Source organism: Carica papaya, chromosome 1, assembly GCF_054855325.1.
Source record: "Carica papaya isolate Zhongbai chromosome 1, ASM5485532v1, whole genome shotgun sequence".
NCBI lineage: Eukaryota > Viridiplantae > Streptophyta > Magnoliopsida > Brassicales > Caricaceae > Carica > Carica papaya.
The window spans coordinates 10,514,041-10,541,114 of record NC_142309.1 but is presented as its reverse complement, the minus strand read 5'-3'; the positions used below and the strand labels follow the sequence as shown (position 1 = coordinate 10,541,114).

Here is a 27,074-nt window from a genome sequence, read left to right as displayed (position 1 = left end):
TTTCCAACTAAACGATGGTCACATAAGGCAGCAATACATGCATTCAAACCATAAAATTGATAAATCAGATACTATCATGCTTTTAGACTATAAAATAAATCAACAGAAATCAACAGAGAATACTTTTCGGTTCTGGCTTCATTAGCAATCCGTAATTAATTATGCACATTTATTAAATTCGCACAAAATACTATATTATTATTTATTTAAATTTCAATTCTATGATAGGGAATAGGGTTAGGGATCCTTACTCGATTTGATGCTCGAAAAACTAAGCTGTTCGACTGCGCCTACGAGCGATTTCTAGATATCTTGAATTTTTCTTCGGGAACTAAAATACACTAATAGTACCTACAAATATCCCAAACAAACCCAAAATCAGTCCGGGGGCCCATTTGGCCAATTTTAAAATTCCGGCACGGCAGCTCTGCCGTGCTCTAGCGACGGGCAGCGGCTGTTTGCCTCGAGTTGGCTGTTTTCTGCCGAATTCGGCCGATTTTGCATCGATTCTTGTGAGAAAACACGTTAAGGGTCTCGGTTAGCCAAAAAAATATAAAAAATTAAAACTCATCGGCGGTAAGGCTATTTGGTGCAGGGGCTCCTCTGGCTCACATTACGGTTGGGTGTTTTGCTCATGTCAACCCGTAGTAAAGGACACAGTGATCACAACGGTGAAAAAATTACACAAAATAAGAATCGGGAAGGGCTTCATCAGAAATATTTTGTGAAATTCTCTGCGGCGGCACCGTCGGGATTCGCCGGTATTTTTCGGCCAATTGGCCAGTCTTTTTGCTCTGATTTGGATATGGGTGTGTTTAAAATTGAATTTCGAGCAAAAATTTTTTTTTTACCTTTTTTGGCGGTCGAAAAAGCTTTGGTGCGATGACAGGTGGCGGCGGTGTCCTTCCGGCGACCGGGTCTTCTTCTCCGACGTAGGGGTCTGGCGGCTAGGGTTAGGGTTTGGTGTTGATGGGGGTTATTTATATCCGTCCGCTTTTGATTTGAGTCATCCATCGTGTTTGATCTGGACCGTCTGATTGCGATTGAATAAGAAGTGAATCTAGACCGTTCATCGCGATCTAGTCTAGACTATCCATCTCGATCCACTGTGGGTCGTCTGATCGCATTCAAACCTGACCATCTGATCACGTTTGGGGAGGAAACACATCTGGGCCGTGCGTGCGCACGGGAACGGATTTGGCCTGTTCAATCGTGGGCACGTGGATCGCCCGCGTGGCCTCTCGCATGTCACCAGGTTAGCGTCCACTACCACGCGGTGCGTCCTGATTCGCCGGGCCTGCTGACCGTGTGTCTGATGTGGCGAAACTTCTCTGAATTGCATTTTGACCTATGTTTTTCGATTTTCTTTCAAAAATACTCTCACCCAAATTTTCACATTTTTTTTCCAAATTTTTTTTCAATTTAACCCTTCATCAATTTTACTTCATTTTTCTTCTAAATTAAAATTAGAAAATTGAAAAATTAAGAATCTACATTTATACTTAAACCCTAAATTACAAAAAAATTAATTTAGGGTGTTACATCAATAATTTAATTTGTTATAAAATTTTTAAAAAATCAAATTATGTTTTATTATTTATCTAATTTAGTTCTAAAACTTTTTCCTTTACTATTAAATTTTTTTTTAAAGATATTGAATTTTTATTTAGAATTAAAAATTTTAAATAATAAAAAAATAATTATTTGAGACATTTTCTTGTGTAAAATCATGTTTCTTTGCTTTTTGAGATGGACTACCAAGTTTGGGATAATGAGAGAGAGAGAGAGATTTATGAGATAAGGGACTATTTTTAAGCAAAAAGGAATTTTTTTTTTTAAACAAATTTAATTTTTATCGTTTTAAGATTTTAACGCGGATTATATTTAATGTTTTTAAAAAAATTAAAAAGTTTGTGTATCAAAAAGTTAATTCTTACATTATTAGTATTAATTCTATAGTTGTTTGATTACTATATATATTTTAAATTCATTGTATGCTCGTGCCTATAAATAAATGCATATAATTTTTAACCTCACTTTATTTGATATTAGAACTAAAAAAAAAAAAAACTAATTCTAAAAGTAACTTTTTATTTTTTTATTTTAAGACAACTATTCACATTTACTTTTATATTTTATGTTTGAACAAAATATATTAAGATTGATTAATAATTTATATATGAATAAGTTGGAAGCAAACAACTTAAGAATGATCTTTTCTCTTTGAAGGACTAGATTGTTGAAACATGCTTTATGTCCCTGTTATTGAAAGCCAAAAATTTGACAAATACTTAAAAAAGAGGAAGTATTTTTAACAAAAAGTAAGAGCTGTTTTTAGTTTTTTGATAAATATGCTTTTGATTAATGATTTGTGTTATATGAAATAAATAATATTTTTAATAAATATATTTATGTATATTTTATTAATTAATAAATTAGTATTTAAAAATATATATATATATATATATATATATATAACATTGATGTATTCATAATAAGTTTATATTTATTATAAACTATCTAAATAATATCTATTTTAAAACTAAATAATAATAATTTCATATTGGTATTTATACTTGAGAAATAGACAAATAAATAAGTAAATATAATTTAAAACAATTTAAGTTACTAAAAAGAAATTAATATTATTTAAATAATTAATTTTTTAATCATTTTAAAATTTACTATTAATTTTATATCATAATTCATATTTACATTAAAAATAAATTCTATAACAAGTTTTATTCAATTTACTTTTCAAATTAAAGTTGTTTATGTCAGAAACCATTTCCAAAACACGTTTAAATAGCTCACATCATAAAAACCCATGAGGCCAAAACAAGGAGATTCCTTGCTTTAGTCAATATATAAACTATATTATAAATTTATTCAGTCTCCATAATCCTTTCCTTAAGAGCCTTCAAAACTTGTTTGCTAGCTAATCTTTTAGCCAACCATTGATCCCCAGCCGTAGAAGTATGAATGAATTGCACCCCATTAGCTTCTACATGCACTGTGACAGAAGCCATATTGTCCTTCCGCGAGCTAACCAATTTTTTCATTTCGAAATGCTGTTTTTGGCACAGTTCCGTCAACTCTCTAACAGGATGAAACTTAATTTTCTCGGGAGTAATCATGGGTTCCAAAAGTGGTCTTATACTTTTGAAGGCAACATCCATATTGTATCCTGAATCAACAAAAATTGCACCTGCAAGCGACTCTATCACGTCCCCAAGCACCTGTGACAGATCAATGAAATTGGATGACTTATCTTTATGTTAACCAAGAGGTAACTAATATCAAACCAGTAACTAACCTTAGGGAAACATTCCTCAGAATCCCATCCAAAAGTTGTATCTGAATGTGAAGACAAATTCTCCAAATTGTAAACGATTGTTGCTATTTGTTTGTGGAGGTCGTGTGAAAGATGACAAATATGCTTATGGAGTCCAGCTTTCACTGCACATCTGGCGTAACAACCATTGTTTGTAGATGCAGACCTCATGTCAGTTAACAATCCTGGTGATATCCCAGGATATTTCTTGTATAAGTGCGCGGTGACAAGATAATCTAACACCGCGTCACCAAGAAATTCCAGCCGCTGCACAAAATGTGAATATATCCGAGTAAGAACTAAATGACATACAACTTCTATCAAAATCTAACATCATTAATTTCACTTAGAAACCATATAAAAAGGGACACAAAAATCAGTAGGCGTAGAATGAAGTTATTATACCAGCAATTAAAAGATATTTTTACTATGGTTTCAGTGGAATTACCTGATAACACTGGCAAATCTCAGGAAGCATGTATGAGCCATGGGTCAGTGCTTCCATTAACAGAGAAGGATCTTTGAATGAATAATTCAATAAGGACTCTAGATGACGAACATTAATATATTTACCCACACATGCTAAGAAGTTCCTTTCATATGGTACGTTCGCAAAGTTGACCTCAATACCAACCCAATTCATAAACAGTAAGGCTGCGAATTCACCTCCTGAACTAAGATAGGCACCAATTAGAGCCTCAACAACATCAGCAATTCTCTTAATTTTAACGTTTCTGTTCCCCTTCACATACATCTTAACTGATTTAGAGAAGCACTCTTCAGTGAGATCATAACTTTCTGAATTTTCTCCAGGAACCATCCATTTTCCGGGATCAAATATCTCAGTATGGATAAATCCCTGCAATTTGAAAATTTTAAGTTATCGATTGTCAATATAACATAAAAATTACTATTAGAAAATATGAAAGATTAAAATATTTTGAGGCTCTTCTAGAGCCATATCAGGGCCAATGGTTTATCTGTGTTGCTCTTGCAAATATATATATACATATATCTATACATATGATGTAAAAAATATTTCAATAAAAAATTTTAACAGGAATTCATAAAGAAACTAGAAGATTCAATGAAAATAGACTTTATCCACCAATAAGCACAACTTAAACATAGGGTTCTCTTCCTTATAAACACTAATTGCTGCAATGCTCCAGGCAGCAAGAAGACAGAAATTTTTCTTCTTTTCCCATTGTACAGCAATCTCAGTTAGTTAGAGCAAAAGGAAAGATGCCAAACATAATAAATTCTGAAACACAATCTTGTTAACATGCAAAGGCATAGATGCTAGCTAACAAATGAGGCACTTCCCATGCACAAAAGAAACAAAAACAGAAGCAACAGATAATAAAAGATGAAGAAAGAGATCATAAGGCACTCGTCAAATCAGTAGGAATTGCATGGCTATGATAATCTTCTGCGAAATTGATTTTATCCAAAATGTAAAGGACATAAAATGAAAACAGAAAAGTTGAAAAAGTTATTAAAATTTACAGAAAAAAAGATCAGAGAAGTTGCAAAATACCGGAAGTTTGCGATCACATCCTAGTTTACAAAGTGAAGCATTTGAAATTATTCTTTCTCTTTTGACACTGAGAAGACCTTCATGATTATTTTGATATGCCTTGAAAAGTTGTTGAGTAGCAGCATACTTCAGAAAGGAATCACCAAGAGTCTCCAGAGATTCCAAATGAAATTTCTCTTGGCATTCTTTTGTCGTAATTGCTTCCAAAACCTAAAATGCCAGATGAGTCAGTACAAATTCGAAAAGAGACAAGCCAATGTTAATTGTAGAGAATGGTGATCAAATTTCTCCTGGAGAAATCAAATAAAAGCAACTCATCAAATGACATGCGATATGTACGCAGACAGGAACTGGTGGTGTTAAACAACTATCTTCGAGAACACTAGAAGAAAAAAAAGGAAATTAACGTTGTTGAACTGTAGTTGTATGAGAATACTGCTGGCACTGCTTCCAACTTTGAAAGAGAGGAATCACATGTGGACAAGAACATGCTCGATGATAAGAAAGCAAAGGATAGAATCTGCAATGTTCCGTAAATGAGCAAAAAGTTCAGTGATTTAGTATGCTAAGGAAAAAATTGATTTTCCTTATAACTCCATATGCAAGACCACCTAGCATAGTTTTTACTAGTCTAACTGATAGAAGTACTATGTTTTAGTAGGACTTATATAGTTGTTATGATCTATTAAGAATTTTTTTTTTCATTTAGTTAGAACCCTTATTCTATCGAAGTTCCCTGATTTAAGTATTCTATTTCATATTGTTTTTTGAACTAATATTCTATTCATATTAGCTGGTGCAAACGCCTTATGATGCGCTCCATCATTACTTCACTATTAGTTATAAACAGAACTTAAATATTCTCCTCTTTATGTATTTGCCACAACCCCACAATTGTGGTTGTTGCCGATTCCCATGATTATGGATTGAAGTATCTTTTTCTTCTGGTTTTTTCTATTGTTCTATAGGTTGTTTACATAACCTATTAGGATTTTTATAAATTTCTTATTTAGTTAGTAGCCATATTCTATTAAGGTTTTCCTATTTTACAATTTTATTCATATAGATTCAGTAAACACCCAATAAATCAAGTGGTGCTTTCTTTTTTTCATTATTTTACAAAAAGCTAACAGATAAAACTTAACTATTCTCTGAATGAATTGAGGCCTAATATCACTGTGTTTGTGGTTTTTGGATTAAATTTTTTTTTTCCTACTGTTCTAGAAATTTTTCTGTGCTGCTTTAAGTCCAGACTATGATCTTCTCTAAATAAATTTTATACAGGCAACAGACATTATGATCAAATGTTCACATATAACATCCTTTTCCTTATATTTCAGCTACTAATTTTCCACCTTGAGGATTGAAAAATAAGTTCGCTCCCCATGCAAGTATTTGTTGTGACTAGGGACTACCTATCTGGTACATAATATTCTTAGTTCTAATAATAACAATAATAAGGAAATATTTGGAAACATTTATATTCAAGGGAAAACATTCACACAGAGCACAATCCTCTGGAAACACATGACACAATTAGATATCCATGAAAATGAGTAGTTAAGCAGCAAAATTAAATATCATTACCTTCATCGTTGGAATATCAACGTTTTGCATCCAATTATCTGAATGAATCTTCCTCAAGTTGACCGCAATGAGCAAAGATTTAAGCCGATGCATGATTGACGGAATGAAAGTAAAAGAATAAACTGTTCTAACTGATATTGGAGACATGATGATGTAACAGAGTTCGGCAGGCAATTCAACATACCTACTAGGTTCTGCAGTCAAAGAGCATGAGTTCAGCAAGTACAATGAAGTAACCACTCAACTATAAGTTATAACCCCATATTCGAAGTTACCACTCTAACTATATCAGGCTAAACATATCTATTTTTTAGTTTTATGAATAATCAACTCCTGCTTGACTGCTCCAAACTCACATTTCACTATCAACCTTTTTCTCACCATGTAAACACTTATCAGCTATTACACTGGCTTTCACTAATCCAAAATAAGGGGAAAGATCAAGGGCATTCAATACTTGCATTTGTATTGATACGAATATTTTGTCGTTTATGATATTTTTCCTATATAGCGCTGCCATTAATTTCTCTTATAATATTATAATTCCTATAAGAAAAATTTTTTTATTTGTAATTAAAAGTTCTTATATATATATGAGTCATTTGTAACATAAAAAATATAGTACAAAATAAAGTAAATATTTTACCTAAATTTCTACATGGTATCAAAGCAACAAAAGGGTATTTTAAGACTTTTTCAATTTTAGAGTTTCTTTCAAACTCTAAAATATTTTCACCATTTAACCAAATGGAGTCCTAGCACCACCGGCAGCCTGCTGCCCTATTCCAGTGATCATCTCCACCCTACCCAATCCCTCTGCTAAGGTCGTACCCATCCGTTCACGCTGCTTCCTTGCGCACGGCCTTTGGATCCCACTGCTCCCTTCTCTGGTTCACGCAACCTGATCCAACATGCTGGTTCACGCTGCGCACGGTGTCTTATTCCGTAGCACACACCCGGCGTCTCTGGTTTGCGCTGCTCCTCTGCGTACGGCATCCGGCTCCCTCGCACGCAGCACCGAGTCCCTTCACGGACGCACGACCCGACCCTTCTGTTTGCGCCTTGTGCCGCTTCTTCACGCATCACAGATTCGGTCTTGCTAGACCCATCTGCTCTGATTCGTGCAGGGTCACTCGCGTAAGGTTCCTGCCTTACAGATTTGTTTTCACGCGGCCGCGCTCTTTTTTTGCAGCTTTTCAAATCGGATTCCTACTGTTGTTTGTGCAGAGCTGCACGCCCTTCCTCCTCCTCTGGTTCTTGCAATCTGCTCTCTCTGGTTGCGCATCCTCCCAGCAAATCGTGACCAGACTCGGTTCTATTTTTTGTTCTCAGATCCGGCCTTGGCTCTAGTTTCCGGATTAAAAATATTGGTTGTTCCAAAGTTCAGGTAATCCTTTATCCACTATTAGTACTTCAAAAAATGGTAAATTCAGGTATTGCTCCTCTTCTTACTATTTTCAATTTTCATGCTTAGATTATAAACTCTGAAACTAACTGACATATGATAAACTATTTTAAAAACTTCCTAACTTTATTTTCATGTATTCAACATGAGAATATACGTGTCGCAGATAGATCATACACTCCTATATCTAGAACAAACTCCATTAATGTGCCTAATTTTCTAACAATCTCTTATCTGTTAGTGTCCTTACTAGAGATTTTAACTGTAAAATTAAATTTTTTCCTAACCATTGTATTCTTTAAGATCTTCAAACAGAAAAAACGATTGACATTAATAAACTGCAGGATGATTTATGTCTTGAATATAAGTTGAAGCGTGATTAGTAATCAAGTTGCCTTCAGAAATAGTGATGTCAATAGTAAAATCTTAAAATTGCATAGACGGTTGGGACGTTCTTCTTTTTTTATTCTAGAAAAATTATATCCCACATTATTTAAAAATTTTTTTATAGATTTCTTATTTTGTGATGCATGTGAGCTACCTAAATATAAATGGAGTTGATATAATGTGAATAACCATAGAAATCTTACTCTTTTTGTGACAATTCACTCTGATATTTGCGGACCCATTCAAAATACATCCTTATTTTCTTGTAGATGGTTTGTTACTTTCATTGACTGATATACTAGATTAACATTGATTTATCTATTGAAAGCCAAAAGTGATGTGTTCTCATACTTTCGATCATTTCACAAAATAATATGTATACAGTTTGATACTCAAGTTAAGATTTTATAAACAGAAACCTGTACAGAATATATGGATGGTGAATTCCGTGCCTATTTGGAGTCTCATGAGATAATTTACAAGACAAGTTGTGCCTACACTAGTGAACAGAATGGAATTACTGAAAGAACAAATAGACACGTATTGGAGGTAACTCGGTCACTAATGTTTATCATGAATATATTAAAAAACAGTTCCCTCACCTGTTTACCTTATTAATAGAATGTTTTTGTGGGTTCTTAATTTTAGAATTCTTTTGAAAGTTTTACAAAGTACAAATTTCTATACTGTTTCCCCAAAAGTGTTTGAATATGTTTGCTTTGTCCATCTTAAAAATGTGAGTAAACTGGAACCTAAAGCTCTCAGGTGTATATTTGTTAGATATTCTCATACTCAAAAGGGTTACAAGTGTTATCATCCACCGTTTACAAAATACTTTATGACTATAGATATTACTTTTAGAGAATCTAAAACATAGTTCAGCTCCACTCCAACACCTCTTCAGGGAGAGAGTGAAATGGAAGAGGTGATACCCTATTCGGTTACTTTTAATAGTCATATTAAGGGGGAGAATTCTATATCAGAAGATCTTATTTAAGAAAAAAATGTTGTACGACTAGATAAACTGGATTTGAAAAGATATTCAAGAAGAGATAAGACAGGAAAAACCATCATGCAATATATTTCAAATTAAGAATCTTTTTTAATTCCTAAAGATACTGGCGAGTCATCTTTATCTTATGAATTATCTGATAAATTCATTACTCTTAGAAAAAGAACCCAAACTTGCACTAAGCATCCTATGTCTAATTTTGTTTCGTATAACTCCCTATCTCCCTCCTATAGAGTCTTTATTTTGTTTGTTTCCTTTATATCCATTCCACAGGATTGGAGAGAAACTCTAAGAGATCCCAAATAGAAAGAAACGATGATTGAATAAATGAAAGTATTGGAAAAAAATGAAAAATGAGAGCTTGTTTCAACCCCACACGAAAAGAAAATGATTGGTTATAAGTGAGTGTTCACTATAAAACATAAAGCAGATGGGTTAATTGAAAGATACAAAGTTTAACTAGTGAATAAAAGATTTACTTATACCTATGGAGTTGATTACTAGGAAACCTTTGTACCTGTCGCAAAAATGAACACAATCAAAATATTACAATCCTGCACTGCTAATTTTGATTAGGACTTACACTAATTTGATGTAAAAAATATCTTTTTCTGTGGGGACTTAAAGGAGGAAGTATACATCAAAATTCCACCTGGTTTTGAAGGTGAAAGAACACAAGGGAAGGTTTGCAAATTAAAAAAGACCTTGTACGGACTGAAATAGTCTCCAAGAGTATGATTTGAAAGGTTCAGAAGATGTATGATTTCTTTTGGATATCAACAAAACAATGTTGATCATACCCTGTTCATTAAGCATTGTGAGGGAATGATCGTTCTTTTTATTATTTATGTAGATGATATTGTGGTGACTCAAGATGATATAAAGGAAATGACTCGATTAAAGAGATTTCTTTATCAAGAATTTGAAATTAAGAATCTAAAAAAATTACTGTACTTCTTACGAATTGAGGTTGCTAGATCTAATGAAGGAATCTTCATTTTTCAAAAAAATTATATCCTAAACTTACTAGAAGAGAATAGTATGATGGATTGCAAGCTAATTACAAGCACGCAATGGTACATCAGTTGACATAAGAATGTATTAGAGATTAGTTGAAAGACTTATTTATCTCTTACATATCAGACCAGATATAGCATATGTAGTTAATCTGGTGAGTCAATACATGAACGATTCTCGCGAGACTTATTTACATCCTATTTTTTGAATACTACGATATCTGAAATCTGCACCAGGAAAATATTTACTCTTCTTCATAAATGACCACCTTAAAATAGAAAAATTTACAAATGCCGATTGGGTTGGAGCTTCGAATAATAGAAGGTCAACCACCAGTTACTACACACTCGTTAGAGGTAATTTGGTTACATGAAAAAATAAAAAGTAGAGTGTAATTGTACGTTTTAGTGCTGAAGTAGAATACGGAACAATGACTCAAGAGATATGTTAATTATTATGGGTGCAAAAACTAATGAAAGAATTAAAATTGTTTAAAGATGAAAGTTTACCATTGTTTTGTGACAATAAAGCAGGTATTAGTATTGCTCAAAATCCAATTCAACATGATCGGACGAAACATATTGAGATTGACCGTCCGTAAAAGACAAAGTGATTGATGGCTCTTTATGCTTATATCATGTGTTTTCTAGCAATCAGGTGGCAAACATCTTCACCAAAGGACTTTACAACAAAACTCTTCAGAATTTGATATACAAGTTAGACATGTGCGATATCTTTACACCAACTTGAGGGGGAGCACGAATATTTTGTTGTCTAAATAAATGTGATAGTTTTTCCTATATAGTTGTGCCATTGATTTCTCTCATAATATTGTAATTCTATAAGAGAAATTTTCTTATTTGTATTTAGAAGTTTTTTTGTATATATAAGTCATTTGTAATACAAAAAATATAATGCAAAATAAAGTAAATATTTCACTTAAATTTCTACAGTTTGGCATGTCTAGTTGATCATCTTAGCAAAGAATTGGAAGTAAAAAGTATAAAACAAGAGGAAAAAAAAAAGGAACAAGCAACATTAACAACAGTGAGTGCAAAAGATAGATAATAACACACAACATCCTAAAAGGGTAATTTCACCTATAGTTTACTAGTTCAGATAGCATGAAATCCAGCAAAGTAGAAAAGTATAAGGATTTTCATTTTTATGAAAAAAAATGACAAGGATATTTGTTTTTTGCTTGTTAAAGACATGATTATGTGAAAATAATTGTTGCTTGACATAGAAACTTCTTATGGAAATACTCCATACCAAGACATTTCTCCTTTTGTTTTCTGAATCCAATAAGGTAATTCTGTAGGTTAAACATATGCCTCCCCTCGAGAAGTGGTTCGTGAACAAAAGATATCTGGATGCCATGCCTGCAATATATGAGATCCTGACAATTTTGAGAAACATAAATATGACATGTACCCTTTTAATGTGCTATAGAAGACAGTTTTATTTGTAATTGACAGATTATCACATGAAAATACCTCCTTTCAAAATAGTGTTTGTAAGAAATAACATTCCCATCCCCTGGGTTCATAAGGGAATATGCATTCAGATCATCTAGAATATCAGTGATGCAATAGAAACGGCCATTGTGTGGTGTATAGACCAGAGAATTCTTGATTGTGCAAGTACATGCCAAACCATTCTTTGTATGTAAATGAGCACCACCCTTCACAGCAGGGTTTAGGCAACAGTGATGAGAAGAAGACAACACGGATCTAATCAGGTTCCAATTGATCAGTGGCTCCTGATGCAAGTCGTTTGATGGGAGAATAAGATAATCAATTTCGAGTTTGTTTGTTGACTGTACTCTGTCTAAAACTTCAACGATTTTATCCGTAGTATACTTCATAAGAACTTTGAAAATAGTAATCTGAAACCTCTTGCACAGAAGAACCTTGAAACACAGTAATATACAAGCAAAAAGTTAAGATAATTTATTTTATGTTGCATAATTTAGCCATGACAATAAATTGAAAAGGAAAAGAAAAAAAACAATACCTGTTCTCTGGAAAGATTTATGACCCCTAAATATTTTAAGGCCACAGATAATATGCTGCCATCAACATCCAAATCAAAACCCATGCTTCTAATATCAGGTGAAAGCTCAGTCCTTGTGCCAAGTAAAATATCTTGGGTAAGAATGTCAGCATTGAAGTTCTGGTTTAATTCAATTACGTAGCAATGGTAGATCATCTCGGAATGTTCAGGGCCTGGACTAACCAGCTCAGGTGGGAAATAAATAGGCTGTTCTTCATTGTGGATTTTCTTTCCTATGCATTGGAAAATTACATTTGAGCATTACTAAAAAGAGAAACTTTAAAGATCATTACTTCAACATTAAAGTGAAGCTAGCCAGTACATGGACCTCTTTTATTCAGAACTTAGAAAATAAAGATTTTTCTAAAAGTACCAAGTTCTTCTGCAGCAGCTTCTTCCTCGACAACAATGTCAGGAACAAGATTATCAGTCAGAGCACCAACTTCATGAAGCTTCTTGACCGCTTCTAAGCAGGCAGTTTGCTTTAAAGTGTTTGTATTCCCTTGCACACTGACAGTTTGTATCGGACAGCTCTTAGGAAGATACAGGGTGCAAATCCCTTTTTCTTCACATATGTCACATCTTGGAGCTGGTTTAAAGTATCTTTAAAAAATAAACCAATGCAGGAATATGAGGGCATTATAAACAAGAGAAAGCTTTCTAAGCTAATGAAAAGTGACCATAATATATCAAGAGGATGTAGGATTAGAACTAATATATACTAACCCATCAGAAGGAAGTCGCGAGCAATAGAAGTATATCAAACTAACACTTGAACTACGAGTTACAATTGCACCAGTGCTTGCAACACTATAAAACTCTTTGTTGGGCAAAGCATCAAGAGGAGCACATGGAACGGAAGCATGCCCTAGAGACTCTTTTCGCATTATATCTCCACTTGAGAGATAGTTCTCCAATCGAGCAATTGTCGAGGAATCACCACTGCAACGTACAGAGAGAGAGAATTAAATTAAGATGTTAAACACAAGATTGAAATAATTTCCTTAGTAGTTTATTGTTGAAAATCTATTTATTTATTTGTTGAAACCAACAATGCCTTATAATTATTTTTACGACTAGAAAACCAGGTTCAGCCCAAATTTTTTCTCATTATTATTTGGATTTGTTGATTTCTAATTCTTATATATCCCCAGATGTTGGAAATTGACTTTAGTGTCAATTTTCCTAATTTGTGACAGTTTCGTGAATACAGTATTAATTATATACCACTAATATGAACAATAAGAAAGGTTTTGTTTTCTACATGGAACTACAGCAGCCTGCTCTCTGTTTTTTTACAGTCTTCATTGCTGAAACAGTAATATCTGTCACTCTTCATAGCTGATTATTGCCCTCCATGGTCAAAAAAATCCTTCTTCCTCTTCCTTCTTTCCCCTGAAAAATGTGACATTTCCCTGATAATTCATCAAACCCCTTTCTTACCAGTATTGAATCTGTATCAAATCAATCAATGAGGGAACTCTACGCATTGACTGAATAGAGAAAACTATCTCCAACTATAAGAGATTGTGAGAAAGTTACAAAGGGAAGAGGAAAATTAAGCCAACTACTTGGTATCAATTTGAAATGATAAGATCTGAAGTTAATACATTGGAAGAGGAAGATACACTGATATGTCTTGGTTTTGGAATTCACTGCAACCTGAAATTAGTGGGAATTGCATGTTTCTCTCAACCACTCAAGTGATTAGGAAATCCATTTCCCGGACATACTCTAAGATGCAAGATTCTGCTCGTACCTACAAACCAAGACTAACAGTGTATTTATCGGAAGGGAGCTTGATCAAAAGAGGAGAATCTTCACATTTCTTGCAAGTCTTAGTGCAGAATTTGATTAGATCTGTGTTCATCTAATGGAAAAGAAGTCATTATCCTCTCTGAATGAGACACTTGGAATAATCTGTGTTGAGGAGAGCTGAAGGACAGTTATCCTTAGTTCCCAAATAATATATGGCTCAGCCATGATCTACAAAATTCAGGATGATGGACTCGAGTAATCTGGGACAAATTGATTATAGAAATTATAGTGTAAGGAACTTTAACTAGGAAAACTTTTGGTGTACATATTGTAAAAGCCCCATGACACAAGGGAGAATTGTTTTAAACTCCGTAAAAAATCTTGTTTTTAACCAAAATGGTAAGTTCAAGGGACAACCAAAAAGCAAAGTATACCTCACAAATGAGAAATCTTGTCAACGAAAATTCAATCCTACAACAAAGTTTCTTGAGAACTCAAGGAATAGGAAATTGAAAAACTCAGAAATCTGATTAATTGTCTTGTTAAACGCAATTATGTATGCTCATTGGCTCAATCATTTAAGTGCTCTGTCTCTTATGCTTTTAGTGCCTCAGACTCACATCTTCATAGTTGCTGGGTTGTAGACTCAGGAGCTAGTAAAACACTTGCTGCTTTGAGATGCCATCTTTACTTTCGAACTATCTTAATAAGAGTTAGTAAATTACCTGAAGTGAGTTTTGTTGGGTTGGAGAAGCAAATCAAGGATTTCTTCAAAAGGTTAGAAGAAAACGGCATAACAGATAAAGTAAACAAAAGGGTGAAGAAAGAAAGGAGGAAAGAGAAGAACAGGGAATCAAAATGATTAAAGTGCTTGATAAATTATGGAAAGAGCGAGAAGGGTCCAAACGAGAAAGGGAAGGCATGTTTAAAATGTTTAGCAGGATTATATCTTGGAATGGGAGAGGTATCCATAATACTGCTAAAGGGGTCACAAAAAAGGGTTGACATATTTCCTATGCAAGAAACTAAAGTTAGAAACATGAATGATTATGTAGCCAAAGGATTATGAGCAGCAGGATGTGATTTGATACGACCTCTCTTGAGTAGAAAGTGCGAGAAGTATCCTAGTCCTTTGGAAAGAGAGTCTAATTTAGTTCACTAAAAGCTTCAGATGTTGTATCAGTTAACTGTAAATTAAATCTAAATGTCCCAATAAGCATTGGATTTTTACGAGATTATATGGCAAGGCAAAGGCCAAGATAGAAGGCTTCTTTGGAAGGATCTTACCAGGGTGAACCAGAATTAGAATTTCCCAGGATTGTGGGGGATAACGTAGTTCCTTTCGTTTCTCGAAGATGGGATCAAACTTCATGGTATTTTTCAGAAGTTTGAATTTGATTGATTTTCCTCTTTATAGGAGATAGGTGGACTTGGGGTAGCTTAGGTTCCTCATCCCATCAGACATGATGAATATGTCAATAAGGTTGCTCCAGGAATTGCTGAGTCTTTGCTTCTCAGAGTAACATCTGAATATTCTTCTATCTATTTAGATTTCAATAAAATCAAATGGGGATGACTCCTTTTAGATTCCAGAACATATGGTTGAAGATCATGGGTTTTGAAGAGCTCATTAGGAATTGGTGGAATAACATAATGCTAGAATGGACAGGTAACTTCAAGGTTGCTAAATTAGTTGTCTGCATCTATATGAAAGTCAAACTTAGAGTAAGAATACCGTGGTATGGTTGGAGGAAAAAGAAACAACTGAATGGCTAAAATTCACTTGACTAGTATTGTTGAAGTTGATAAGGCATTTTAGATCTTGAGAAGTAGAAGAGAACAAGAAGTATCTTTTAGATTGAATTGGCAAATCTGTTGGTAATGGATGAAGTTGCTTGAAGACAAAGGTCTATGAGGATTTGGATCAGCGAGGATAAAAGAAATATAAACTTCTTTCACAGGTTTGCTTCATCACACTGCATGCACAATGTTATTTCTAACATTGGGAGTAGATAAACAGGGAGATTGACAACCTCTACAACATGAGACAGCATTCAAAAGACTTTTATGGAGATCTTTATCAGGAACCCACGCAAGGGTGGCCAGAGCTTGATGGTTTGGAGTTCCTTTGTTTTAAAGCTACTGATGTATATGCCTTTGAGATTCCTTTTTCAAAAGAAGAAGAGAGGTGTTAATTTTCTTGAAATGGTGATAAAAAAGACATCTGGGCCTAATGGATCCCTGATGCCTTCCTAGATAAATTCTGGATATGATAATGAGTGAAATTATGGATCTTTTCGGAAATTCTTTTTGACATGAAAATCTGCAAGGAGTCTGAATCCAAATTCCTGGGCACCTGCTTCGAGGTTTCAAGAAATCACAAGCAAGCTGGAACCAGAAAACATCTATTCACCAACTTGAGAGAACTTTTTCTGGAGGGCATAGTAATGGGAGTATGTTCATTTATTTCTAGATATGTACGATATCTTCTCATTATTTTTACAGCTAGAAAATCATGTCCCTAAGTTTTCTCTAATTAACTGATTTTAGGAAATGGTAATAGGATCAAATTTCCTAATAGGTACCTCTTTTGTGTACAGCTTATTTGAATAATAAGAAAGCCTTCATTTTTTCAACATTTATATTAATTAAAGGTTATCTTTTCCAGACCCTAGCATTCATAAATAGTGCAAATGATTATATTCATATATTTTTTTGGATAAATGAAGACAAAACAAACTATATATTACCTCTTGACCATTAATATATAATCTGAATTCTGCATTCTGGCACGTCCTCGGGACTGTATGAAACTGCAAACTGTGGCTGAAGGGTCAAATCTAATCACCAGATTGCAATTCTGAACATCTAAACCTTCTTCAAGAATTGATGTGGCAATAATGATGTTGACCTGCAAACATGTCAGCTCACATTCAAAAGTGGTAGTTGACAACAAACACATTACTGTAAGAATTAAACTGTGTTTAAGCATACCATGCCTTTACGGAATTCTTCTACTATTTCATTTTGAGTTTTCCTGGTTTGACTTTGCAACCCAGAGTTATTTCCTGCTATGTACTTAGTCCTCCAGTTAGTATGTCTCGAAAGCACCCCAGTCAAGAGAGAATCCAACACGATGGCTGTGATTACCCTTTCGACAAAAACTATACATCTTATATCTTTCAGAGCACTGGTTCAGATAACAAAAAATGAATCAAAGCTCTAGAGATGTATGACAAAAGGAAATAATAGAACATTCAGCTTCAGTTATGCACAAAATAAATTCAAAAAATAGAGATTGGCCCTTATGGCTCTACAGAAACGTATGCGTCAAACAAACTGTGAAAGCCAAAAGCTGATAGTCTTGCAAGCATTACTTTGAGAATGTTAAAACATGCATGGTACTATCTTATATACAACCATCCGATAACATTCAATCTTATTGGCTCACAACAACTTGCAGAGTCCAACTCCTAAATAATGTCTAAGTATGGAACACTTTGGAAAACAATCATATGCTTGAACTGATTTCTTGCTTGATTTGAAGTTAAACATCAGAGATTTATTATCTCTTGTTCATTTTTAATTTGACATATAAAATGTCTCCACAACTTATTAAAGCTATAAGCACCATCAGTAGAAAAGTAAATTATGCACACTCACTTTTTATCTTCAAATTGTCTTCAAAGCTATTTGATTAGTGGAGCTCATCTAATAAATTCAATTGAATAGCTTATTGACAAGAAAAATCCTAAATGGAATTTAATTAAAAGCTTAATTACAAAATATATAACCTAACATCTGGATGTATCCCAAGTTGAAAACAAAACAAATCTTAATGTATAGGTTTACTATTTGCAAAATGTTCTATTCTTGGTATTTGCTCTTCCTTGGAAAAATTACATAGATATACCTTAAACTTTAGAAAATATAATATTGAAAATTCTTTAGATTTTTATTCTAAAACAGACATAAGAATTTCATATACACATAAGGCCAGACTGAACAAGTGTGGCTTCAATGGAATCCAAGAAATTTAGAAACAACTTATCCACGCTTACTAAAACATCTTGACCAATCTTTTGTATAGCAGTGGCAGCTGTTCACTGCCTTGTCAAGTTGCCAGAGAAAATTAGACACACAAGGTACATCTCACAGGGAAAAATCAGGAATCAAATATAATCACCTGTATTCAAGAAGACAATCAATGAGGCAGGCAATTTTGTTAGTCAAGAGTCCTGCATCCACATGAGCTTTAACATCATCCCCGATCGTCCACTTTGGATCTAAAAGCAAGGTGAAAAAGGAGGACAAATATATAAAATGAAATATATGTTTCAACCTTAGTCAGTCCTCTCAAAAGAGGAAAAAAAAAAGAAATAAGTACCAGATGTTATGTAAGCTAAAAATGCTTCGAACACATCCTGACAGAATTTTCTAACAAATTTGTCACCAGATATATCCATCTTCCCCCAAGATAAAATGTCACTTGCATTAGAGGACAAGGACTGTGCAGCCTGTCACAGTAACAAACAATCACCTATGTATTTTCCAAGAGAAAATAAATCTGATACCGATCAAACTGAAGTTATTGAACAAGTACCTTCATGGCCAGCCAAGCACCAAGTTCAGTCAAACAGTAGAGTAAAGTAGAATTTATCTTGGATATCTTCTTCTCTATAGAGTCCATCAGAGAGTTACTGAATCCTAATTTTCCCAGTAATTGTTGATGCTGAAAAGTGGTGCATGTGGTTAGTACATTCTATTTCCCAGGACACCAGCAATAAGAAGAACAAGATGGAAAGGGCCGAAAAATATATTCTCTAAATCTCATATTTCCAGACAGCCTACACACCTTTGCTGTTAATACATTCAACTGATCCACCAGGCAGTTATATAAAGCATATGGAATATGCACTTGCTGGTAAGACCTTAACTTAGGAGTTGAAAATGGTATAAACTCAGTAAGCACAGATTCGCTGCTGCACGTATACACCTTCAATTACAAAAAAAAAAAAAAAAGAACAATGATACCAAGTAAATGATGGCATTAAGCAACAAAGAAAAATATTACATTAAATCTATAATATTATCACGTTATTGCATAAAAAAAGTTCAAATAGAAGAATATTGACAAAGAACATCATAATCACATAAATACCATTCGTTATATTGCTACGAAACTATTCATCCCTCTTCCCTTCAAAAGAGGCTTATTAGGAATTAACTCAAGATTATAATCAGATAACAAATGTTATAATCAAATAACAAATGCTAGAAAAAGGCCCCTCATTTCAGTAAGTAAACATTTAATATGCGGGAAAACAATTCAAAGTTCAAAATCAAAATACAGAAGCAACCTTTGAATTCATGAGGGTCTCCAACTCATGAATCTTCTGCCAATAGTCGCCTGATGATTTTGCACCTAGATAAAAAATGACAGGAGATTCAGATAACAAATAGCAAAAAAATCATATAAAAAATAGTAATTACGACAAAAACCTTTTGTCTTAATAGGGGAAGCAGTCATCCCAAAAATCCGAGGTAAATTACATATTCGAGATTTCAACTGGGAGTGATAAAACTCCTGAAAATGTAAACGTTGAATAAAAAAAAAGAATGAAATATTCGTACAAATAGTTTTATGATGAAGTGTCATATAGAAAAGAAGTATCCATACTTGGACATAAGACTGTTCTGAGCCATAAATACTTAAGTAAGCCAAATTACCAAAAAGTATCATTTCTCGGACAAAGATTCATCTTGATTTTTGCAAAAAAATCTTAAATAACAGATCATCATGTAGTTCTCCAAACTATTATGGTTCATTTTTTTTATTATTGAAGAGAAGCCTGCATCTGCACTGACACTTCCAACAGAAGAAAAAAAGCACAGAAATAGGCCCCTCTTTCATTTTAATAAAATTCAGCATCTTATTGTGAGTTTGGTGCAAAGAGCATTTATCTGTGTGTATCTAAATATAAGTGTTGAATATATGCAATAATCTATTTGATCAGATATCCATCAGATTTAATGAGATCAGACATGAATTAGATTGGAGAGCATCTTCAGTAATTGCAAAAGAAAAAAAGGAAAAGAAAATACAACTCCTACCAATGGATCAACATTCCACTTGTTTATGCATTTTGTCAATTTAAACGCATAAGTTTATTTTCAATTAGTGAAAAGATTCACTGATATGGGCATGGGTCTTCATGACAGAGAAGAAGCTAACAAGCTCGCCCGTCAACACTTGTTTCTTGGCTCATGAGCACAATGCTAATAGAAACATATATCATTGTTTTGAACTCTACAATTCAATTATACTGAAAGACTTGGTATCTCCCTTTGCTAAACTCTTTTCTTATCCTTGCTTTGGATTCGTTTTGTTTGTTTTAAGTTCTATGTTGAAATGAGAAGATATTAAAGATGGGACTATGTGCACGAACTGCAAAACATATGAAAAAGAATTATTTCCAGCAAATCACACAGCCAGGCACATCTGATCTTCATAAAATATCAATTGCAAAGCAGATCATGAAGTAGAACAGAATAAACTCACTCTCATTATAGAAGCATAAGGGTGATTCCCACGGGCATGATGGCATTCATCAATTATTAAAACCTTTATCATGCTTAATTTAAAAAATGCATGTCTCAAGCAGTTCAGCAGAATTGCAGGAGTCATCACAAGGACCTGCAAAAATCAACTACGAAATTATTACATTTTATAAACATTACTGCACAAGATCAGCATTTAGTGCTTGTGGAACAACCAAGAAAATGATACAAGGATTAGACCAAACGAAGAAAGTTGTTGGAGATTTCCTTTTATCTTTTATTATGAAAATTCATGATGTAAATAAATTTAAGTGATTAGATTCAGGTAGTAACATCATCATACTATATTTTACTTAATTAACAGAAATCTTCTGAGAATTGATTGGATTGGATCTTTATAATCTAATTCATAAAATTATCTATTAAGTTCTTCGTATAAATAATTCAAATTCAATTATTTAAAGATTTGGAATGCTATGTGATTCAGGATGAGTAGCTGTTAATCTAACTTGTCATACAGATAGTTTAGCAACAGATAAAATCTAGGTAAAAAAGAAAAAGAAAAATAAAGATACACCAGAGAAAATTAGAAATCAATATGAAGAATTGTAGGAAGAATTATATGTAATAAGATATGTTAGACAGAACAATAATCAGACGAACAAACATAGGGAGTAAGATTGATGCAGAAAAGAAAAATCCTAAAAGGACATTTCTATAATAAAATATATTTATACAATCGTAATATTTATGTATTATTAAGGTACTTAGATTATTTAGGAACTAGCATTTACATGGAATAAGTTTACTATTTCCCATTTAGTTTGGATCATGTTTTGTTAGTTTCTACTATATGTTATTCTAATTAATTAGTTTATTTTCTTATTTTAACAGAATTGCTAGATAAACTTAAAAATTTCTATTTTTTTGTATTTTTATTACCTAATAAGTATCTAACCTTATTATTAGATGGAGCATTCATGATTATTATTTAAATATTGAGTTATTGATTTAATTATTTAGACCCTAGATCTTAAAAAAAAATTTCTTCATGAATTTTCTCAAGTTTCCTACTCATGATCTGTTATTCTACAAAAAGAACCCTAACAAAAAATTATTGATTCATTATTATTTATTCTCTTTGGTGGTAGCTACTAGATTTTATAGTCTTCTTTTTATAGAAAAAAATGTTTTTTAGATAAAACAAGAAGATTTATTAGAGAGAGAAAAATAATAAAATTGCAAAACTGGAGGATAAGGGTCCTCCTAACCAAAAGAAAAATGAACGCAAAGTGATTCCACCCTGTAAGCTATTTATAATAGCTTTCCAGTTGCAATGGAGTGAAAAGATACTAGTGTTATGAGCCTATGTGCTTTACCCAGAGGATTATGAAGAAAGCAGCTATTTCACGCAGCTCATAAAATAATGTGTGGTAGTCAGTAACACTCCAGCAGTTTCAATTTATCCATAAACACCAAGTCCAGCAAATAATATCCCTTGCCAAAGAGGTTTTGCCTCATTCACACCCATCACTATGAATAGAAGAACAAAGAAGGCTCTTCACATTTCATGGAGTAACCCATTTCAAACTGAAAAAATCAACCAATTTTGTCAAAACTTCCATGTTGTGGCATTATATAACAATAGGTGAGCAGATTCTTCTCCCTGTGAAGCACATGAAGCAGATGTGTTGAGATAAGGCTTGGTATGGTCGACAAACTTGAATCATACCATATATGTTGAGCTTCAGGTGAATAACAGTTCATAAAGGCACCTTAATTTTTTATGGAATCAGAGCTTTCTAGAATACACTGGCAATGTGAAATCGGCTAAAGGGGTTATCAGGAATGGAATCAAAGAAAGAATTACATGTATATAGCCTAGTTCGTTCAAAAACCCAAATTCTAGTGTTTGTTTGAGGCAATGAATGAATAAGCTCTAACAAGTCTAATAAGGATACGATATCAGGAGTCTTGCTATCGGATGTTAATGAGTGAAGTGAAAGTTCCAATAACCCTTATAAATGTTGTTGATTACTTTGTGCCACAGAGAGTTTGGTTCCCATGGGAAGTGGCAAAGTCATTTAGTCAATAAAGATATATTTTTTGATCTCAGATTCTCAACATCCTAGCCTCTTAGACATTTGGACAACAAATCTCTTATCTCGCTAGGTGGTCTCGATTCTCCTCCTTTTGTCCTGCCTACAAAGAACGATGCATATACCCCTGAATTATCTCTGCTACTCTCATCGGTGTCCTCAATAGAGACGAAAGATACATAGATATACCAGAGAGACAGGCTTAAATAAGGACTACGCTTTCCTCTAGAGCGATCACCCTCCTATAACTATATTAACTACTCCATCATTCCCTCCTCCAGATTAATCCCAATGGTCCCACTCTTTGTCAAGTTTATTCTTAATTTGGAAATTTGCTCAAACACTTCAATGAGTGTGAGCGCACTACGGATGAACTTTTCATTATATTGCAAAAATAGAATTGTATCATTAATAAATTGGACATGGGGAACCTCTACCCTATTTCTCTACCATAAAGCCCTTCAAGATCCCTCTTTTCAACTCTCTAGTCAACATCCTACTCAATACATCCACCACTGTCCATGACATTTTATAACTATTATTGAACCAATTATCTACAATCAAGTAACTGAAATTTTGATTAGTTTTAGTTTAAAGGCATTAAATGAAAATTAAAGTTAATTTTAACAAGATATTGGTTCTCTTACTTGTACTAGCAGTTAGAAATAAATAAACAGTTTGAAACTATTCATAAAGTTGTTGCAGGAGACAAAACGAAAATATCAATACTTTATTATTGTATCTGACAATATCTTCAAAGCTCAAGAAGCTGGTTTCTTGGAGTTATTTTATTATATCTACAATGTAGCACAATGGGACAGGGTTTAGGGACATGGAAAAATTAAAGAAAATAAGATAAATTCAATCAAAATCAAAGTGACACAAGGTTTTCACAACTATAATCACATGAATATTAGGTACTCAATTCGATGAGAGGAAATCACTAGTGTTATTCATAAGTAACTATAGAGTGCCTACATAGTCTAATGCGACTAGGATCCTCGAATAGGAAAACAATAAAGATACACATAAAATTTCTAAATGAATAAGAAATAAAATCTTGATTCTACTCTAGATAGTTTCTAAAAGAGCTATATACCCCAAATAATGTCATTTTAATCCAAACAAATCATGATCCATATCAATTATTTTCAAGAACAAAATTATTTAGGTCTTTCATATATTTCGAAATCAAGCATGTCCTGAAGCTTCTGATAACATTCCACTTGCAGCCAATACAACCACAACCTAACTTGCATGAGATTTAACAACCGAAACTACTAGTTCAACTGGTAATGACCCAGGAGCCAAAGATAGCAGAGCATAAAGAATCATATTCACCTTCGAAACAATCTTATCAACTACACAAGCCATAAACTTGCAGTCAGGAAAGTGACATCTTACTCAAACGACAGCCTAAATGGAGCAAGTATGGATGGTCTGTCAATGATTGAATTAAATATTTTGTAAATCCTATCTCATATTATATTCAACAAAATCATACCTCATGTTTGTTTATTTGTTGCTTCCACATTGCAGCATCCCAGAAGTCCACTCCCATATCTCCCCAGTACTTACCGACTTTCAGGTCGGTGTGCATTTCTACAGCTCCTGCTTGCTAAAAACAACAAAAAACCAAAAGAAATAAATTTTTTCAAACATTTTTGGGTTCGTTTTAAAGCCATACAAATGGAACAAAGAGAAACATATATATATATATATAGCATGAAAAAAAAGAAAGAAAAAAGCCTCATCTTAAGCTCTAGCTTCAACTATCATGCCATACCCTATAACTTTGTTCATTTTTTTTTTCAACATCCGATTGAAAGAATTTGTCAAAATAATTGTATGCTAAAAATTTGAAAAAGAAGTGCTTTACACAAAGTAAATTTTCAGTCCAAAATTTCTGGACTTCAAAATAATGCGACCAATCTTCCTAGTGAACAAATGGTTATATAGAAATGACATAAATTTGAACAAAGAGTAAAATTTTAAAAACTTATCAAACAACCACATGCAAATTTTTATACAGATCCTCAGACAGAAAGATTGGGTAAATGAGAAGTACTTGAGTGACTAAAACAACTTGGGGAACTAGGAAGACTGCAAAATTTCGAGAAGGCTTGCGGAAGAGATGTGCATAACTGCGTAGAAGCATGATGGAAATCATGGTCTTGCCGGAACCGGTTTCCAAGAACACTATTGTGTTCTGCTTGATTGCCTTTTCAAGTGCCTCCACTTGATAACTGTATCAGACATCAAAAAGAACAAACAAGTAATATCACTAACTTCAATGAATTACCAAGCCAATTCACGTTAAAAACACCAGTAAACGAAGATTGTTTTATCTTCTTTCTGGCATCTCTCGTCAACCATGCGAGCATCCAAAAATAAAACATGTATACAGGGGAAAACAAAAACAAAAACAAAAACAAAAACAAAAGGCACCTTCTAGCAAATGAGAGAGGATCAGCAGCGACTTCATCGTATTTTTCTGCTTCCATGTTTGGCGGATTCATATCTGTGCAAATGATCATCACGACATTCACGAAATGAAGAGAAGCTTAGTAAAATCAAAGAGGAATTTGAATTCTACATAATTAATAAACGAGAATAAGAAGATTTCAAATTAAAGTGCTCTTTCTTCCACCGCAACAACAATAATCTGAGAGAAATTAAACAAGACCGGCGAATTATCCATCTGAAAACCAGCTTAATCAAGAAACGGACGGGAGAAAAACTGAGCAAAGAGAAGAGAGCGAACTGAGTCGAGTAGGAACCGTTGTGATTCAATGAACTAAAAATTAACATATAAAATTTTTTGTTTTAAATTTGAGGCACTTCTTTTAAGTGCAACTTCTCATGGAAGTTAGTCATCAATTTAGTGTGCGTTTGACCGGACATTTACTTTTAATTTTTCTTTTTGTTTTAAAATATTTTTAATAAAAATTAAAATTAAAATTACTTTTAACAAGTTTATAATATAATTTTAACTTTTATAAAAATTTAAATATAAAAAATTATTTTTTACCAAATAATACTTATATTTTTTAAATGATAATACTTTTTATAAAATACCAAATATTTTTAGTAAATAATTATTTAAACAATATATATTGAACAAAAAAAAAATCAAATATATTAAAATTTTTAAGGTACAATAATATCCTGCACAAAAAGAGGATTAAGAAAATCAGACTCATAAAATAAGGTAAAGCATTATCTACCTAAAAAACCAAAAAAAATATATAAATCTAAAAATTATAAATATCTATGAGCAAATCAAACTCTTAAAATAAAAATCCGGACCAAAAGGCAAAATTAAAAATTGATATTCTTCTATACAATATTTTATCTTAAAATTTTCTTAATTATAAACAATTATTTGTAAATATTTGGTTCGAAAAATATTTTGAATTTATAAAATTTGTTTACAATTTTCAAAATAAAAACCAAACCAAATTTTTTTATTTTTTCCTAGTTATTAATGCCTCAATTTTCAAAATGAAACTTTTGTTTTATTAAATGTACAATATAATGATTGTATTATGTATGAGGAGAATATGATATATCATATTAATCGTTAAGATAAGATAAATAAATCGAAGAGATAGAAAAATTTAATGACCTAGTAGATTCAAATCGATCTCTTAAAATTTATTTGCCTTTTTTTTTAATTAAAACAAAAATGGATTGGTTTGAATCGGATTGGATATTTATTTTCAACATATTAAAGCGGGTTTGAAAAATTTGTGTGCATAGTTCAAGAGTGGAGCGAGTTGGATAAAAAGTGTTATCAGAAACATCATAAGTGATATATATAATGATAATTTCATAAATCGATTCTAAATTCGAGATAAGTTTGGATTTTCTACATTCAAGTTTGAATCGGATATATATATTTTGTAAAATTTGTCTCAAATTTAATCTGTTACTGTTACTAAAATTAAAAAAAAATTTACAATCGAACATAAATTACAAAAAAAAAATTATTTTCTAAAAATTATGATATGATAGCAAAAACTAAAAAGCGAATAAGAGAATAGAGGAAATAATTTATCTTAGCTATTACCTAATTGAGGATGCGAAGGTTTACCTTTTGATCAAAATCTTGTGTGGCCAATAAAGTTCATCAAAATCTCCATTCTGTCATCTACAAAATAGTTATACAACTTTTAGTATGATAGAATGTAATTTGTTAACCTAAAATTCAGAATGAATTAAATTTTATCAATAAACACTAGCCTTGAAGGAGCAAAGAAATAAAAGGGTAAGATTAAGCAATATTACCTTTTACTTAATCAAGTTGCAGATCACGT

General features: G+C 32.8%; 1 protein-coding gene across 5 annotated transcripts; it reads right to left on the bottom strand.

Moving 5' to 3' along the window:
* Positions 1 to 2,723: 2,723 nt before the first annotated feature.
* DCL2 (dicer-like 2) lies at positions 2,724 to 25,601 on the bottom strand. Of its 5 annotated transcripts, XM_088219090.1 has the most exons (23): positions 25,520 to 25,601; positions 25,204 to 25,276; positions 24,824 to 25,001; positions 24,260 to 24,373; positions 20,658 to 20,792; positions 19,598 to 19,682; positions 19,456 to 19,520; positions 18,951 to 19,091; positions 18,699 to 18,827; positions 18,483 to 18,612; positions 18,282 to 18,381; positions 17,090 to 17,285; positions 16,846 to 17,006; positions 13,064 to 13,279; positions 12,711 to 12,940; positions 12,299 to 12,570; positions 11,779 to 12,194; positions 11,555 to 11,664; positions 6,462 to 6,655; positions 4,875 to 5,084; positions 3,783 to 4,193; positions 3,317 to 3,601; positions 2,724 to 3,239 (listed from the first exon to the last, which is right to left on the bottom strand). In XM_088219090.1, the coding sequence occupies exons 2-23, from the start codon at positions 25,272 to 25,274 to the stop codon at positions 2,886 to 2,888; spliced, it is 4,203 nt and encodes a 1,400-aa protein (XP_088075216.1). In that variant the 5' UTR covers positions 25,275 to 25,276; positions 25,520 to 25,601; the 3' UTR covers positions 2,724 to 2,885. The 5 variants fall into 5 exon arrangements, with proteins under 5 accessions (XP_088075216.1, XP_088075209.1, XP_088075218.1 ...); XM_088219083.1 differs by having other exon boundaries at positions 25,204 to 25,594; XM_088219092.1 differs by lacking the exons at positions 24,824 to 25,001; positions 25,204 to 25,276; positions 25,520 to 25,601 and having other exon boundaries at positions 20,658 to 20,805.
* Positions 25,602 to 27,074: the final 1,473 nt, after the last annotated feature.

Coding starts and splice junctions, on each gene's coding strand:
- DCL2 (XM_088219083.1), bottom strand. CDS start 25,292: ATGATCATTTGCACAGATATGAATCCGCCAAACATGGAAGCAGAAAAA. Junction 20,793..24,259: donor AACAAATAAACAAACATGAG/GTATGATTTTGT, acceptor TGATTTTTGCAG/GTCCTTGTGATGACTCCTGC. Junction 18,613..18,698: donor GTGCTTGGCTGGCCATGAAG/GTACTTGTTCAA, acceptor TTACTGTGACAG/GCTGCACAGTCCTTGTCCTC.